The sequence below is a fragment of the Hemitrygon akajei genome, chromosome 9 (genome assembly GCF_048418815.1).
Source record: "Hemitrygon akajei chromosome 9, sHemAka1.3, whole genome shotgun sequence".
Lineage (NCBI taxonomy): Eukaryota > Metazoa > Chordata > Chondrichthyes > Myliobatiformes > Dasyatidae > Hemitrygon > Hemitrygon akajei.
This window is the reverse complement of record NC_133132.1, coordinates 20,895,537-20,910,417: the sequence shown is the minus strand read 5'-3', so window position 1 is coordinate 20,910,417 and position 14,881 is coordinate 20,895,537. Positions and strand designations below refer to the sequence as shown.

Here is a 14,881-nt window from a genome sequence, read left to right as displayed (position 1 = left end):
CAGTGATCCCTCCCAACCTTTGACATTCTCTCACCTGCCCCTCCCATCGGACAGAAGCCTGAAAGGTACAAACAGCGCATGCCACCGGGGCAGGTTCTATCCCGTTATCACACTATTGAAGATATATAAGATGGACTCTCACATTCTACCTCGTTGTGTCCTTGCACCTCATAGGTATGTAATGCCCTGGTTCACGTTTTTACGCAGCCAATGGGGTTTTGTGTAACTGTCACACTTCATTCTGCATATGGTTATTGTTTTCCCTCCAAGTTCCTCGATGCATTCTCGTAATGAAATGATCTGTGTGTAAACAACATCTTCACTGTCCCTCGATACATGTACCAATAATAAAGCAAGATATGAACATGCTCACGTGGATGTCTCTGGGCAGTGATGTGTTTTGTGGTGCTGGAAATGACCAGTGGCCGCTCTGGACTTTGGAAGGATTGAGAGGAGGGATCCGAGGATTGCTACCGATGCCACATGCTAGCGAGGGCTGAACTTGGCTAAGGAATCGGTGTGGAGGGGGGGCATTGTGAGCAGTTTTGGGCCCCTTGTCATCGAAAGGATGTACTGAAAATGGAGAGGGTTGAAAGGTGGTTCCAGGATTGAACGGCTCGTCATATGCTGAGTGTTTGAGACCCCTGGCCTGTATTCACCGGAATTCAGAAGAATGAGGAGTGACCTCATTTGAAACTGATTGAATAGTAAAAGGCCTTGATAGAGTGGATGTGGAGAGGATGTTTCCCATGGTGGGAGAGCCTAAGACCAGATGGCACAACCTCAGCATGGAGGGGCATCCTTTTAGAATGGAGAGGAGGAGGAATTTCTTTAGCCAGAGAGTGGTGAATCTGTGGAATTTTTGCCACAGGCAGCTGTGGAGGCCAAGTCTGTATGTATATTTAAGGCAGAGGTTGATAGATTCTTCATTGGTCAGGGCATGAAGGGATACGGGGAGAAGGCAGGAGACTGGGGCTAGGGAATTGAATCAGCCATGATGAAATGGCAGAGTAGATTTGATGGGCCGAATGGCCTGTATCCTATGTCTTATGGAAAACACTGTATTAAAGAGCAAATTGTGAGACTTTGATTGAAGAGAGTATGAACAGAACCGTAATGCTCAGATTATTTAATTACAATCTAATGTTATCACATCGTACAATGGTTTCCGTAAACTCAAGCCATTTGACACGAGCAGGTATAGGCGGATTGTGTGTCAAGTGTGACACCTCTGAGTTGCTGAAGAAGGGGCATTAGCGGTGATGGCCTGTTGGGCTGGGAAATGAAGTGTACAGGTCAACTGGTGATACTGTCTCCTGGGTGGCAGCCCTGTGTGAACCCGTGGAGAGGGACTAAAAGCCTGCCCTCTTTACGGGAGAACAGGCCTGCAGCCCGCATCACTGCTCAGTGATAATGTTGGGCAGGAAGTCGTACTGCACGGCCCGATACAGTTCCTCCTCGTACATCTCCAGCCTGGCTGTCATCTGCAGAAGAAAATTCAACAGAAACCATTAGTTACCCGGCGCAGACATTGGCAAGCTCAAATTACCGACGGGAGAGGTATTCGAGTATCAGCCTGGGGGAGTAGAGGGGTCAGTGGCTGCTGGGAGTCCAGGGACGAGGCCTGTTCCACTGCAGTGGTCTCAGCAGACGCTCCCTACCCCCCTGGGCTGAGTGCTTTGGTCAGTCCGCTTGGTTCTGTTTACAATGCTGCTTGCAGGAGCTCGTGCAACCTTCCGGCAAGTTCGGCCTGGGTGCTGACTGACTGGTATGGAGGACTGCAAGAGACTCAGTGATCTTCATCACCGGCACCGGTACTGAGAACCTCAAGAAGGCAGGACACGCCTGCTTCTCATTCCTACCATTAGGGAGCAGTCACAGCACCCTGCAGACACTCACTCAACATTTTAGAAACCGTGTCCTCTCTGCCACCACATTTCTGAACACACTCAAAATGCTGAAGGAACTCAGCAGGTCAGGCAGCATCTATGGAGGGGAATAAATAGTCGGTGTTTTGGGCCAAGACCCGCCATTAGGACTGGAAAAGGAGGGGGCAGAATGAAAGGATGGGGGGGTGCTGGAATACAGTCTGCGGATGACAGGGGAGACCTGGTGAAAGCAAAAGTGGGTGGGGGGATATCAACTGGAGATTCATTATTCCTTTTCTAAGCTATTATTTTGTGATTTAAGGTGAGCTTTACATTTTCACAACTGTAACGCTGCCGCTAAACAAATTTTACATCATACAATAAACCAGATTCTGATTGCCCAGTCAGGTCTCAGCAAGCTGAAGTGCTCTTTGGCAAAGGGTTGAGGGCAGACAAAACCTTTCCCGACGGGTCTGCGAGAGGGAGAGCGGCCACAGGAACACTGGTGATTTTTTTTAATGTGGAGGATGGAGCAGGAAATGAGAACTGAAAGTCTGAAATAACAACAGGAAATACAGGGAGCTCAGGCAGGGTCTGTGGAGAGGAAATCCATCATTCAACTCTGCTGGAACTGGGAGAGATAAAAGAGTTTCAATTTGCAGAGAGGTGACGGTAAGATAGATAGGGCGGAGTGAATATCTCTGGCAGGGCAAGACCGAAATGGGCTTGGAGAAGGGTTGTTGATGGGCAGTCAAAGGGTAGCAATAATGGAGAGGGAAAGCCTGGGGCAGTGTCACAGATGGATGACGGCAACACTTAGCTGGCAGCAACCCAGGTGCTTGTCCTCAGCCCGGTGTTGGCTCCATTTTAACTGGCTGAGAGCTCAGAGTGGAAGGGTGAGTTGAAGAGGGTGCAGCAGGAGAAGGCGAGATGTAAACAGAGCAGCTGGGTCCAGTGGGCAGATTAGAGAACATTAACTTCAATGTACGGAGCCCCACACGTCAGACCGATCAGCACTCGAGATTCTGTTGCAATCACAGCTGACGGAAGGACAGCAGTGACAGCTCACTGGGCTGAGGTTTAGGCTTCTCAGCTGAAGAGCTTCACCATAGCGGGGGTGTCCTCCGGATTACTCTCTCTGGGCGGCTGAGGCTGAGGGGGCATCTGATGTAAGTTGAGGCATTGGTAGGGTCAGAATCTTTTCCCCATGGTACGAACGTCTAATATGGTGAGAGCTCAGAGTAAGAGGGGCAAAGTTTAAAGCGACACACACAAACGCTGGAGGGACTCAGCAGGTCAGGCAGCATCGATGGAAAGGAATCAACAGTTGGCATTTCGGGCCGAGGCCTTCATCAGGACTGAGGGAGGAAAGGTCAGGGGAGGGGGAAGAGGCGAGCTGGTAGGTGACAGGTGGGTGGCAAAGGGCCAGGGCTGGAGAAGAAAGTATCTGATGAGGAAGAAGAGGTCCAGGGAGAGGTAACAGGAAGGTGAGAAGGAGTGAGTCGGGAATAGGGGAGGAAGGGGTGGGGATTTCTGGTTTTTCAACGTTCATGCCATCAGGTTGGAGGCTACCCAGATGGAATACAAGGAGTTTCTTCTCCACCTGAGGGCGGCCTCATCTCGGCGGAACAGACTGGGAATCGGAATTAAACCACCGGGAAGCCCCACTTGTGGCGGCTGATACAGTGGTGCTCAGTGAAGCAGTCCCTCAATTTATGAAGGGTCTCACTGAATCGGGAGCACCGGACTCAACAGACGTCCCCAGCGGATTCACAGCTGAAGGCATCTGGGGTTCTAATAGGAAGGAGTTGACTGAGCAGGTGTAGCATCTTGCATGGGTAAGTGCCGGGAGGGACGAATGGACAAGTGAATCGCGATCCCTACCGAGTGGGGTGGAGGTATGTTTAGATACGTTGAGTGGTGAGGACAATGTGATGGATGCAGAGGCTGATGGGGGGACTCGATCACTATTACAATGGCAGGAAGATGGGGTTCATGTAGATGTATGGAAAATGGAGAAGATGCAGGTGAGGGCAGGAAGGGAAACTCCATTCTTTAAGGAAAGGACATCTCTAATGTCCTGGAATGTTAAGCTGCCTCCTGAGCACAGATGCAATGGAGGCAAAGACGCTGAGAAAAGGGAATAGCATTTCTACAGGAGACGGGGGGCAGAGGTACGGTCAAGATGACTTTGTGAATCAGGAGGTTTATAAAAGGTGTTGACTGACAGTCTGTCTCCAGAGATGGAGGAAGTGGAGGGAGGTGTCAGAGATGGCCCAAGTGAATTTAAGGGTAGGATGGGAGTTAGAGGCAAAACTGATGAAATTGACAGGCTCCGTGCCAACGTAGCGGAGGGAAAGTTGGGAGAATGACGGAGAAGGCTTTGAAAATAGACTGTTTTACAAGGTCGATGAAGAGGCAGGTGTAGCTTGGGCCCATGCGAGTGCCTGTGGCTGCCCCTCGGCTTTGGAGGAAATGGAAGGAGCCGAAGGAAGTATTGTTGAGGGTGAGGACCAGTTCTGCCAGATGGAGGAGGGGACTGGCTGGTTCTTTTGTCAAGAAAGAAGCAGAGAGATCTGAGGCCTTTCTGAAGGGGGACAGAAGTTCGGTGACGGTGAGGCAGTCAGGGTCAGGGAACTGAAGGTTCCTGAGAAGGTCGAGGGCATGCGAAGTGTGGGAAGAGACTGAACCAAGGGGACAGAATGGAATCCAGATATCAGAACACGGGTTCAGTGGGACAGGAGCAGGCAGAGACAATCGGCCTAGCCAGACAGTCCGGTTTGTGGGTCTCAGGTAGGAGGTTAGGGAACTATGAGTTTGGTGGCAGTGGATGGGAGTTCTCTGCATTAGATGACGGTGTGGAGTGGGGTCCTCCTCCAGGGGTAGGTATGAGGAGGTGCCTGAGAGTTGTTGCAAGGTAGAGGTCAGTGTGTCCCCTCGATGGTAAGGTTGGCATTGGTATGGAGAGAGCGCAGGGCAGTGCTCTTGGAAGAGATCAGGTTAGAGGATGAGAGAGGAGAGTTGAAATCGAGATGAAAAGATCCAGAGCTGGAACAGAAAGGGAGAGGTGTGGAATGGGGTGTGGAATTCTTATCAAGGAAGCAAGCACAGACACAGAGGCGACAGACGAAGAGCTCGAAGTCAAGGGGAGGCGCGGAACTCGCCGAGGTGCAGGTAAAAGGTGAGGCCCTTACCGAGGACAGAATGCTCTTCCTCAGAGAGGGGAAGGTTGGAGGGAATTGTGAAGAGCCAGCACCGGCTGGGATCAGAGGGTTGGGGTGTTCAGGGAAGGTGGGGTGGGAGGAAGATGGAGTCTCGGTGGGGCCCGAGAGACACGGGATTGCAGGGTGGTGGAGGGGAGACTGGAGTTCCAGTGGTAGTGCATAAAGTCTCGGCCTGGAGATGCTGGCGGTGAAAGTCCAGGCTGGAGCCAGAGCCAGGGGACTCGCAGTGTGAAGGTGTCCAGGGTCAGAGGAAAGTTTAAAGGAGATGTGTGGGGCAAGATACATGTAGAGTGGTGGGTGCATGAAACATCTACCGAGGGTGGTAATGGAAGCAGACGTGACGAAGGAACGGAGGGATAGCGATCATGTGCAGGCAGAGGCATTAGTTTATCTCAGCACAGGCACAATGGGCTGAAGGGTTTGTCCTGTACTATACTGCCCCAGGTACATTTGGACAGGTACGTGGATAGCAAAGGAATAGAGGACGAGATTACGGTAGACAGACACTTCGATTGCCATGGACACATGTTGCCGTTCTGTATGACTACGATTGTAAAGTAACAGGCAACAGGAAGCTGAGGGCCATTCTCTGAAAGAGAATGACGTCCCAGTCTGTGTTTGGTTTCTCCAGTCCCGACCACACTGTGAACACTCAGTACAGTGCACCGAACCGGGGGTTCAGTGTTCGGCTGCTGCACCTGGGACAGCTGTTTAGGTCTTTCTGGAGGGTGGGAAGGAAAGGGGCAGTTCGAGAGGACACGGAAGGGACTGCTCCCTTCAGAATGCCGAACGGAGTGGAGATATGTCCTGGACGGGTGATGATTTAGAGCAAGTGGCTGTTTGGTTGACTTGGGTGAGGGCTGAGGGAGGCAATGTTGCAGTGGGAGCCGTAGGATCAGAAATGGAGCCGGGAGAAGCAGCTGTGCTCGGAGTTACCTTGAAACCCCATTTGTCACTCATCTGTCGGCACAGATTCAGATCCATCTCAGCAATCAGCAACCCGTCCCTGGTACGAGACAGACCAGGAGTCCGACTGCCATCGGGAGCAGCGACGTAGCTGGAGCCATAGAAATGGCCAAAGTCAGTGTGAGCTTCAGGAAGAAACAGGAAGCCAGTTTAGTATAACATCTGTCCATATCTGTCACCGGTAGTGATGTCCCTACAACAGCAGCCCAGCCTCAAATATCAAGAGCCAGTTTCATCACTGATTTTATATCTGAGGTTGAAACGATAATAGATATTGTCCTCATGCCACGGTACACTCCTGACCAATGTGCTGAGGGAGAGTCACCCTTGCCCCTTTTCGGTGTGACCCTCCTCCAGTCAGGGTTAGTTCCTGGCTGAGGGATCTCAATGACCGGCCTGAGGCTGTGGTTTGGGGTAGCTGACTGCCCAAGAATCAGAAATGGAGGACAAAGGGCCAGTGCAAGGCCCTCTGTGTGGACAAGTAGCGAATGAACCCGCAGTCAGCCCCTTCACAATCATGCTAAATTAGACTAGAGAAGAAGTCTTACCAGGACAAGAGCTGGAATAACAAAGACATCAGATTACAAATGTAAGGACCAGGCTGGTGAGTTCCTGCTTACCCTTCTTTCCATCACCGGAGGTGAACTCATTCTTGAAGTACTCCTGGGAGGCAAAGGCAGCGGATCAGCTTTCTTCATCAATCTTTTTATTAGTTAAATAAAAGTGTGTGTGTGTGTGTGTGTGTGTGTGTGTGTGTGTGTGTGTGTGTGTGTGTGTGTGTGTGTGTGTGTGTGTGTGTGTGTGTGTGTGTGTGTGTGTGTGTGTGTGTGTGTGTGTCTGTGTGTGTGTGTGTGTGTGTGTGTGTGTGTATGAGGAGAATTATCACAAATATCTATATCAATAACAGTTCGAATAAAAGGAAAAATAAACATTATCAAGATCAAGCATAGTATTAATCTAGTATTGTGGCGACCCACATTTTGCACAGGCAAACCGGCTCACAAATAGCCAGGGGGAGACTTTAGTAATGCACCTCTGACGTCATTTCTGCCCGGAGGGGGCAGGCGCTAGGGATTAAATGCCAGCACCGCGAAGTTTGAATAAACTAGTCTCGAAACGACTTACCGACTGCGTGTCGTTATTTCAGCGCCGTGTGTAGCACATCGCTACATTGGTGACCCCGACGGTCCAAACGGGATTTGGACCAAAGATGACCGACTCTTCATCTGTTCACACAGTTTCGCTAAACCTGCCGACTTTCTGGACGCTGCGACCACGCGTGTGGTTTAGCCAAGCAGAAGCCCAGTTCCAGATTCGGCAGATATCCTCTGATTCCACGCGTTACTACCAAGTGTTGAGCGCCCTTGACCAGGAGACGGCCGCCCAGGTTGCGGATTTCATACAGTCGCCCCGGAAGAACGCAAATATGAAGCATTCAAGGCGCTGCTCATTGGGACCTTTGGCCTCTCACGGCGTGAGCAGGGTGCCCGCCTGCTTCACCTGGACGGTTTGGGAGACAGACAGCCGTCAGCATTGATGAACGAGATGCTGTCCCTGGCTGACGGACTCAAGCCCTGCCTCATGTTCGAGCAAGCGTTCCTAGAGCAACTGCCCGAGGACATACATCTGCTGCTGGCCGACGCAGATTTCAGCGACCCCCGGAAGGTGGCTGCCCGGGCAGACGTGCTGCGGAAAGTCAAGAGGGAGAGTGTGGCGCCCGTCGGTCAGATTACCAGGCCACGCACCCAACAGCAGACCAGACCAGGCCCGGCGGGGGGGCGCACACAACACAGAGGCAGGAGTGAGGAGGCCAGTGAACAGTGGTGTTTCTACCACCAGCGGTGGGGCACAAAAGCCCGCCATTGTCGCCCGCCCTGCAAGAGCCAGGGCCAGGGCCAGCTGCCACTAATGACTATGGTGGCTGGCCACCAGGACAGCCTCTTGTACGTCTGGGACAAACAGTCGGGACACTGCTTTCGTTAAAGCCAAGGAAGCCTTGGCAGATGCTGCGTTGCTGGTGCACCCAGAACGGACGTTCCGACCGCCCTCACGGTGGACGCATCCGACACAGCAGTCGGTGGGGTGCTGGAGCAGCTCATCGAGGGGCGCTGGCAACCCCTGGCGTTCTCAGCAAGCACCTACGACCACCCGAACTCAAGTACAGTGCTTTCGACCGGGAGCTGTTGGCACTGTATCTGGCAATCCGGCATTTCAGGTACTTCTTAGAAGGCAGGCCGTTCACCGCGTTCACGGACCACAAACCGTTGACCTTCGTGTTCACGAAGGTGTCAGATCCCTGGTCGGCTCGCCAGTAGCGACATCTGTCCTACAACTCTGAGTACATGACGGACATCCAGCATGTCTCGGGAAAGGACAACGTCGTGGCGGATGCACTCTCCAGACCAGTTGTCCAGGCCCTGTCCCTGGGGGTGGACTATGCAGCACTGGCGGAGGCGCAGCAGGCAGACGACGAGATGCCCAGCTACAGGACCGCAGTCTCGGGTTTGCAGCTGCAGGACTTTCTCGTAGGCCCAGGTAATAGGACCCTCCTGTGCGACGTGGCTACCGGCCAACCTCGCCCCATCGTCCCGGCAGCCTGGAGGCGGCAGGTTTTCGACTCCATACACGTTTTGGCGCACCCATCTATCAGGACAACCGTCCGGCTGGTCTCCAACAAGTTCGCGTGGCACGGACTTCACAAGCAGGTCAGTGAATGGGCCAGAACGTGCGCGTAGTGCCAAACAGCCAAGGTGCAGCGGCACACTAAAGCCCCGCCGCAGCAGTTCGAACCCACCCACCGGAGGTTCGATCACATTCATGTGGACTTTGTTGGCCCCCTACCACTGTCCCGAGGAGCGTGGTACCTCCTAACGATGGTAGACCGGTTCACGAGGTGGCCAGAGGCGGTCCCGCTCACCGACACATCTGCCGATTCCTGCACCCAAGCACTGATTGCAACCTGGGTAGCACGCTTCGGAGTGCCAGCCCACATTACCTCCAACAGAGGCGCCCAGTTCACCTCCAGCCTGTGGTCGGCTGTGGCCAGCCTGTTGGGAACGCAGCTACACCACACAACTGCCTACCAACAGTCGAACGGACTAGTGGAACGCTTCCACCATCACCTGAAATCGGCTCTCATGGCCCGCCTGAGAGGACCTAACTGGGTGGACGAGCCCATGTGGACTTGGCACAGCCGGTCGAGGTTCAGGCAGTGCGACGCAGAGGCAGACCTCCCAAACAGAGGCTGATCCAGACTGTGGACATTGGGGGGGTGTAGGGTTATGTGGCGACCCACTTTCTGCGCAGGCGAACCGGCTCACAAATAGCCAGCGCGCGGGGGGAGACTTTGGTAATGCACCTCTGACGTCATTTCTGCCTGGAGAGGGCGGGCGCTAGGAATTAAATGCCAGCACCGCGAAGTTTGAATAAATTAGTCTCGAAATGACTTACCGACTTGCGTGTCGTTATTTCAGCGCTGTGTGTAGCACATTGCTACAGTGTATGATAAAGAGAAAGGTAATTGATTCTCCTTCTATTCATAAAAAGGAAAAAAAGATTTAAAAAACTTTTATAATTGAAATGTACAGGAAAAAACCCAAAACACAAAATAACAAAAAAAAATAGAACTGGGCAGCTCAAGCTGAGAGTGAAAGCAAAACAAACCAAGGAAAAACTTTCTGATCAAATCCAAAACTTCAAAAAGGTAACTGGAAGGGCCATAATTCAGAGTGTATGAAAATATTGAATAAAAGGTCACCAAGTTTCCTCAAATTTAGAGGATGTATCAAATGTCCGAATTCTTATTTTCTCTAAACTTAAACAGGACATAATGGAGGTAAGCCAGTGAATAACAGTAGCTAGATTCGAATCCTTCCATTTAAGCAAAACGGCTCTCCTAGCCAATAAAGTTGTAAAAGCTATCATCCGTTGAGCGGAAACAGTAATATCTCCTGCTTCCAATGGAATGATCCCAAAAATTGCTGTAAGTAAATTAGGTTGTAGATCCAAATTCAGAACCTTTGATAAAGTTTTAAAGACTTCTTTCCAAAAATTATCTATCTTGATACAAGACCAGAACATATGTGTTAATGTAGCCACTTCAATATTACATCTATCACAAATAGGACTGATATTAGAAAAAATATGGGCTAATTTGTCCTTTGACATATGCACCTGATGCACTACCTTGAACTGTATCAAGGAGTGACGGGCACAAATAGAAGAGGTATTTACCAAATGAAAAATTTTATCCCACTGATTATCTGGAAGTGACTTTCTTTCTTTCCCCATACTTACTCTCTCACATGCACCCACTAATTCCCCCTTGATGCTTTGCCTTCCAGCTACTCTGGGAGTAATTTACAGCAGCCAGTTAACCTTTGAGATGTGGAAGAAGAGAAGCCCACACAAACACAGGATGGAGCCACCCAGAAACGGTGTGCTCACTGATACAGCACACCGCTCTACTTAGTCACACATCTCCGTGCCCGGCTCACACAACCCAACCAGAGCCGCTTTCCACCTTACAGGCTGGTCCATCTGCTGTGGCTTCGGCTGCCAGTTGTGCTCCTCTTGCTTGGTCAGGAGATGTGGTAGATCAGAAACACCTTCCAAGAGTCTTTTTGGATTGCAGCTACATTTTGTGGCCTGAATCTGACTCTGATTACTGCCATAGAGTACCCAATTCAAGAAGACTGTACTTCCTCATCTTGTGGGCTGAAGGTTGTTCAGCATTAGTGTGCTTCCCCACTAGATGAAGAATACACATGCTCACACTCTCTCTCTCTCTCACACACCATTCCCTTTCAGAATCAGGATATCAGGATAAGCTTTGCATAATCTCATCTCCCGTGGTCCTGAAGAATGGGTGAGCATTCATGGAGAAACGCTCTGGACTCCCGGTAGACCTGGAGTGTGCGGGACTGGTCTTCCACTGGAGCACAAGGACCCGGGAGTCCGCCTGTGCTCTGCCAGGGAACACGGACAAGCAGGATGACAGGAGAGTTGAGGACCAGGACAAGGTCAAGCTTTGGTTCTAAAGCTGCCAGCCCTGTTACGTTGGTGCTTGATATTGACAAATGACGTATATAAAAGGCAAGGATGACAGGTTTAGTTTCTGAGAGATATTGAGGTCCTGGTTAAGAAAAAGAAGAAGGTGCATAACAGTGTTAGGCAGGTAGGAATAACTGAGGTGCTTGAGGAATGTAAGAAATGCAAAGGGACACTTAAGAAAGAAATTGGGAGGGATATGGTGAGGACCTACAAGTACTTGGGGATGCACCTGGACAACAGACTTGAGTGAAGCACCAACACAGAGGCTGTGTACAAGAAGGGCCAGAGTTGCCTCTACTTCCTGAGGAGACTGAGTCCTTTGGAGTATGCAGACCTCTCCTTCACACGTTCTACCAGTCTGTTGTCACCAGGCCAATCTTCCATGCTGTGGTGTTCTGGGGCAATGGCATCAACACGGGTGATGCCAAAAGGCTCAATAAACAGATTAGAAAGGCGGGCTCTGTTATAGGAGTCAAACTGGACACACTGCAGGCTGTGGTAGAACAAAGGACCCCACGGAAAATCCTGCAATTCTGGATGATGTTTCAGAACACATTACCTCTGTTCTGGCTGAACAGAGGAGCACTTTTAATAATAGACAAAGACAACAGCACTGCGCCAGACAGTGCTATATGAAGTCATTCCAATTTACTTCGGCCAACGCCTGTCTCATACCACTGTAATTTCCTTTACTGCTACGTCAGACTTTACTTTCTCCCTATCAAATTTCAAACTGAACTCAATCATATTGTGATCACTGACTCCCAAAGGTAATGTGATCATAGAACATTACAGCACATTACAGGTCCTTCGGCCCACAATGTTGTGCCAGCCATGTAACCTACTCTAGAAACTGCCTAGAATTTCACCACCACTAACAGCCCATTCCACGCATTCACCACCCTCTGCGTAAAAAATGTACCCCTGACATCTCCTCTGTACCTGCTTCCAAGCACCTTACAACTATGCCCTCTCATGTTAGCCATTTCAGCCCCGGGAAAAAGCTTCTGACTATCCACACGATCAATGCCTCTCATCATCTTATACACCTCTATCAGGTCACCTCTCATCCTCTTTCCCTCCAAGGAGAAAAGGCCAAGCTCACTCAACCTATTCTCATAAGACATACTCCCCAATCCAGGCAACATCCTTGTAAATCTCCTCTCCACTCTTTCTATGGCTTCCACATCCTTCCTGTAGTGAGGTGACCAGAACTGAGCACAGTGCTCCAAGTGGGGTCTGACCAGGGTCCTGTATAGCTGTAACATTACCTCACGGCTCTTGACCTCAATCCCACAGCTGATGAATGCCAACACACCATTCACCTTCTTAACAGCACTGTCAACCTGCGCAGCAGCTTTGAATGTCCTGTGGACACAGACCTCAAGATCCCTCTGATCCTCCACACTGCCAAGAGTCTTACCATTAATATTAAATTCTGTCTTCAGATTTGACCTAACAAAATGAACCACCTCACACTTATCTGGGTTGAACTCCATTCGCCACTTCTCAGCCCAGTTCTGCATCCTATCGATGTTCCACTGTAACCTCTGTCAGCTCTCCACACTATCCACAATACCTCCAACCTTTGTGTCATCAGAAAACTTACTACCCCACCCTTCTACTTCTTCATCCAGGTAGTTTAGAAAAATCACAAAGAGGAGGAGTCCCAGAACAGGTCCCTGCAAAACAGCACTGGTCACTGACCTCCATGCAGAATACAAACCATCTACAACCACCTCTCCTGCAAGCCAGTTCTGGATCCACAAAGCAAGGTCTCCTTGGATCCCATGCCTCCTTACTCTCTGAAGGAGCCTTGCATGAGTACTTTATCAAAGAACTCAAATCGAGCTCGTGAGGCACGACCTGCCCTTGACAATGCCATGTTGACTATCCCTAATCAGATTACGTGTCTCCAAATGCTCATAAATCCTGCCTCTCAGGATCTTCTCCAACAAACTACCCACCACTGAGGTAAAACTCATTGGTCTATAATTTCCTGGGCTATCTCTACTCCCTTTCTTGAACAAGGGAACAACATTTACCACCCTCCAATCCTCCAGAACCTCTCCCATCCCTATTGATGACGCTAAGATCATCGCCAGAGGCTCAGCAATCTCCACCCTCACTTCCCACTGTAATCTGGGGTATATCTCATCCAGTCGCGGTGACTTACCTAACTTAATGCTTTTCAAAAGCTCCAGCACATCCTCTTTCTTAATATTATATGCTCAAGCTTTTCAGTCTGCTGTAAGTCATCCCCACAATTGCCAAGGTCCTTTTCCCTGGTGAATACTGAAGCGAAGTATTCATTAAGTACTTCCGCTATCCCCTCCAGCTCCATGCACGTGTTTCCACTCTCGTTCTTGATTAGTCCTATTCTCTCGTGTCTTATCCTCTTGGTCTTCATAGAACCATAGAACATTACAGCACAGAAACAGGCCTTTTGGCCCTCCTTGGCTGTGCTGAACCATTTTTCTGCCTAGTCCCACTGACCTGCACCTGGACCATATCCCTCCAGACCCCTCTCATCCATGTACCTGTCCAAGTTTTTCTTAAATGTTAAAAGTGAGCCCGCATTTACCACTTCATCTGGCAGCTCATTCCACACTCGCACCACTCTCTGTGTGAAGAAGCCCCCCCCCAATGTTCCCTTTAAACTTTTCCCCCTTCACCCTTAACCCATGTTCATGTTCCTTAACCCTTCAAATACTTGTAGAATGCCTTAGGGTTTTCCTAAATCCTGCCCACCAAGGCCTTCTCACGGCCCTTTCTGGCTCTCCTAATTCCAATCTTCAGCTCCTTCCTGGCACCCTTGTCATTTTTTACAGCTCTAACAGTACCTAGTTTCTTGAACTTTTTGTAAGCTTTTCTTTTCTTCTTAACTAGATTTTCTACATCCTTTTACCCTACCCCCTTTTCCCTGCCTCAATGGAACACAGCTATGCAGAACTCCACGCAAATGTTCCCTGAATATTTACCACATTTCCCTGAGAACATCTGCTCTCAAATTATGCTCCCAAGTTCCTGCCTAATAGCATCATATTTCCCCCTACCCCAATTAAATGCTTTCCCAAATCATCTGCTCCTATCCCTCTCCAGCGCTATGGTAAAGGAGATAGAGTTGTGATCACTACCTCAAAAATGCTTTTCCACCGAGAGATATGCCACCTAACCAGGTTCATTTCCCTATACCAGATTAGAATCATATCAGAAGCTTGGAGGACATCGGGAAAGGTCTGAAGAAGAAGGAATCTGATAAGAATAGACAGCGGACCATGGAATAAAGGGAGGGAGAACCACTTCCTGGTAAGATGGTGCTGTGCATGGTCACAGCGGTCTCTCCAAGTCCAAACAGAGGTAAAATTGTTCATCCACCACGCTTTTTTTAAAAAATGATATTAAGAACATCAAGTCCTGCAGAACTACGCCATCAGCGAGCTGCTCGCTAGCGATGGAGCTGTGCACCTGGTTGTCACCAGGTTGTTGTGTCCAACAATGATTGCCCTGGACTTGTTTATTGTGATGGCAAGACCCTGGTCATGTAAAGCATTGCCAGTCCGTTGAGTGGGGGAATAACGGTGCACAGAGAAGACCCTTATGCTGTGGTGTCACCCGTCGCAGCTGCCCAGGGCAGGAGGTGCCGAGTGGAGTGGGAGAGGAAGCGGCCTCAATAAGGATGCTGGAATCCTTCGTGGGTTAGGAGTTGGCCCTCCCCACCAGTGTTCGCTTGGTGGAAACCAGGACACCACCAATCTACAGTCCACGTCA

At 50.2% G+C, this 14,881-nt stretch overlaps 1 protein-coding gene across 3 annotated transcripts in view; it reads right to left on the bottom strand.

Moving 5' to 3' along the window:
• Positions 1 to 1,114: 1,114 nt before the first annotated feature.
• upb1 (ureidopropionase, beta) overlaps positions 1,115 to 14,881 on the bottom strand; it is a 260,500-nt gene continuing 246,733 nt past the window's right edge. For all 3 annotated transcript variants that reach the window (XM_073055581.1, XM_073055580.1, XM_073055582.1), the window contains 3 exons: positions 6,679 to 6,721; positions 6,029 to 6,183; positions 1,115 to 1,484 (listed from right to left, as the gene is read on the bottom strand). In XM_073055581.1, the coding sequence (XP_072911682.1) occupies positions 1,398 to 1,484; positions 6,029 to 6,183; positions 6,679 to 6,721 (285 nt within the window). In that variant the 3' untranslated portion in view covers positions 1,115 to 1,397. The remainder of the gene's footprint in view (positions 1,485 to 6,028; positions 6,184 to 6,678; positions 6,722 to 14,881) is intronic.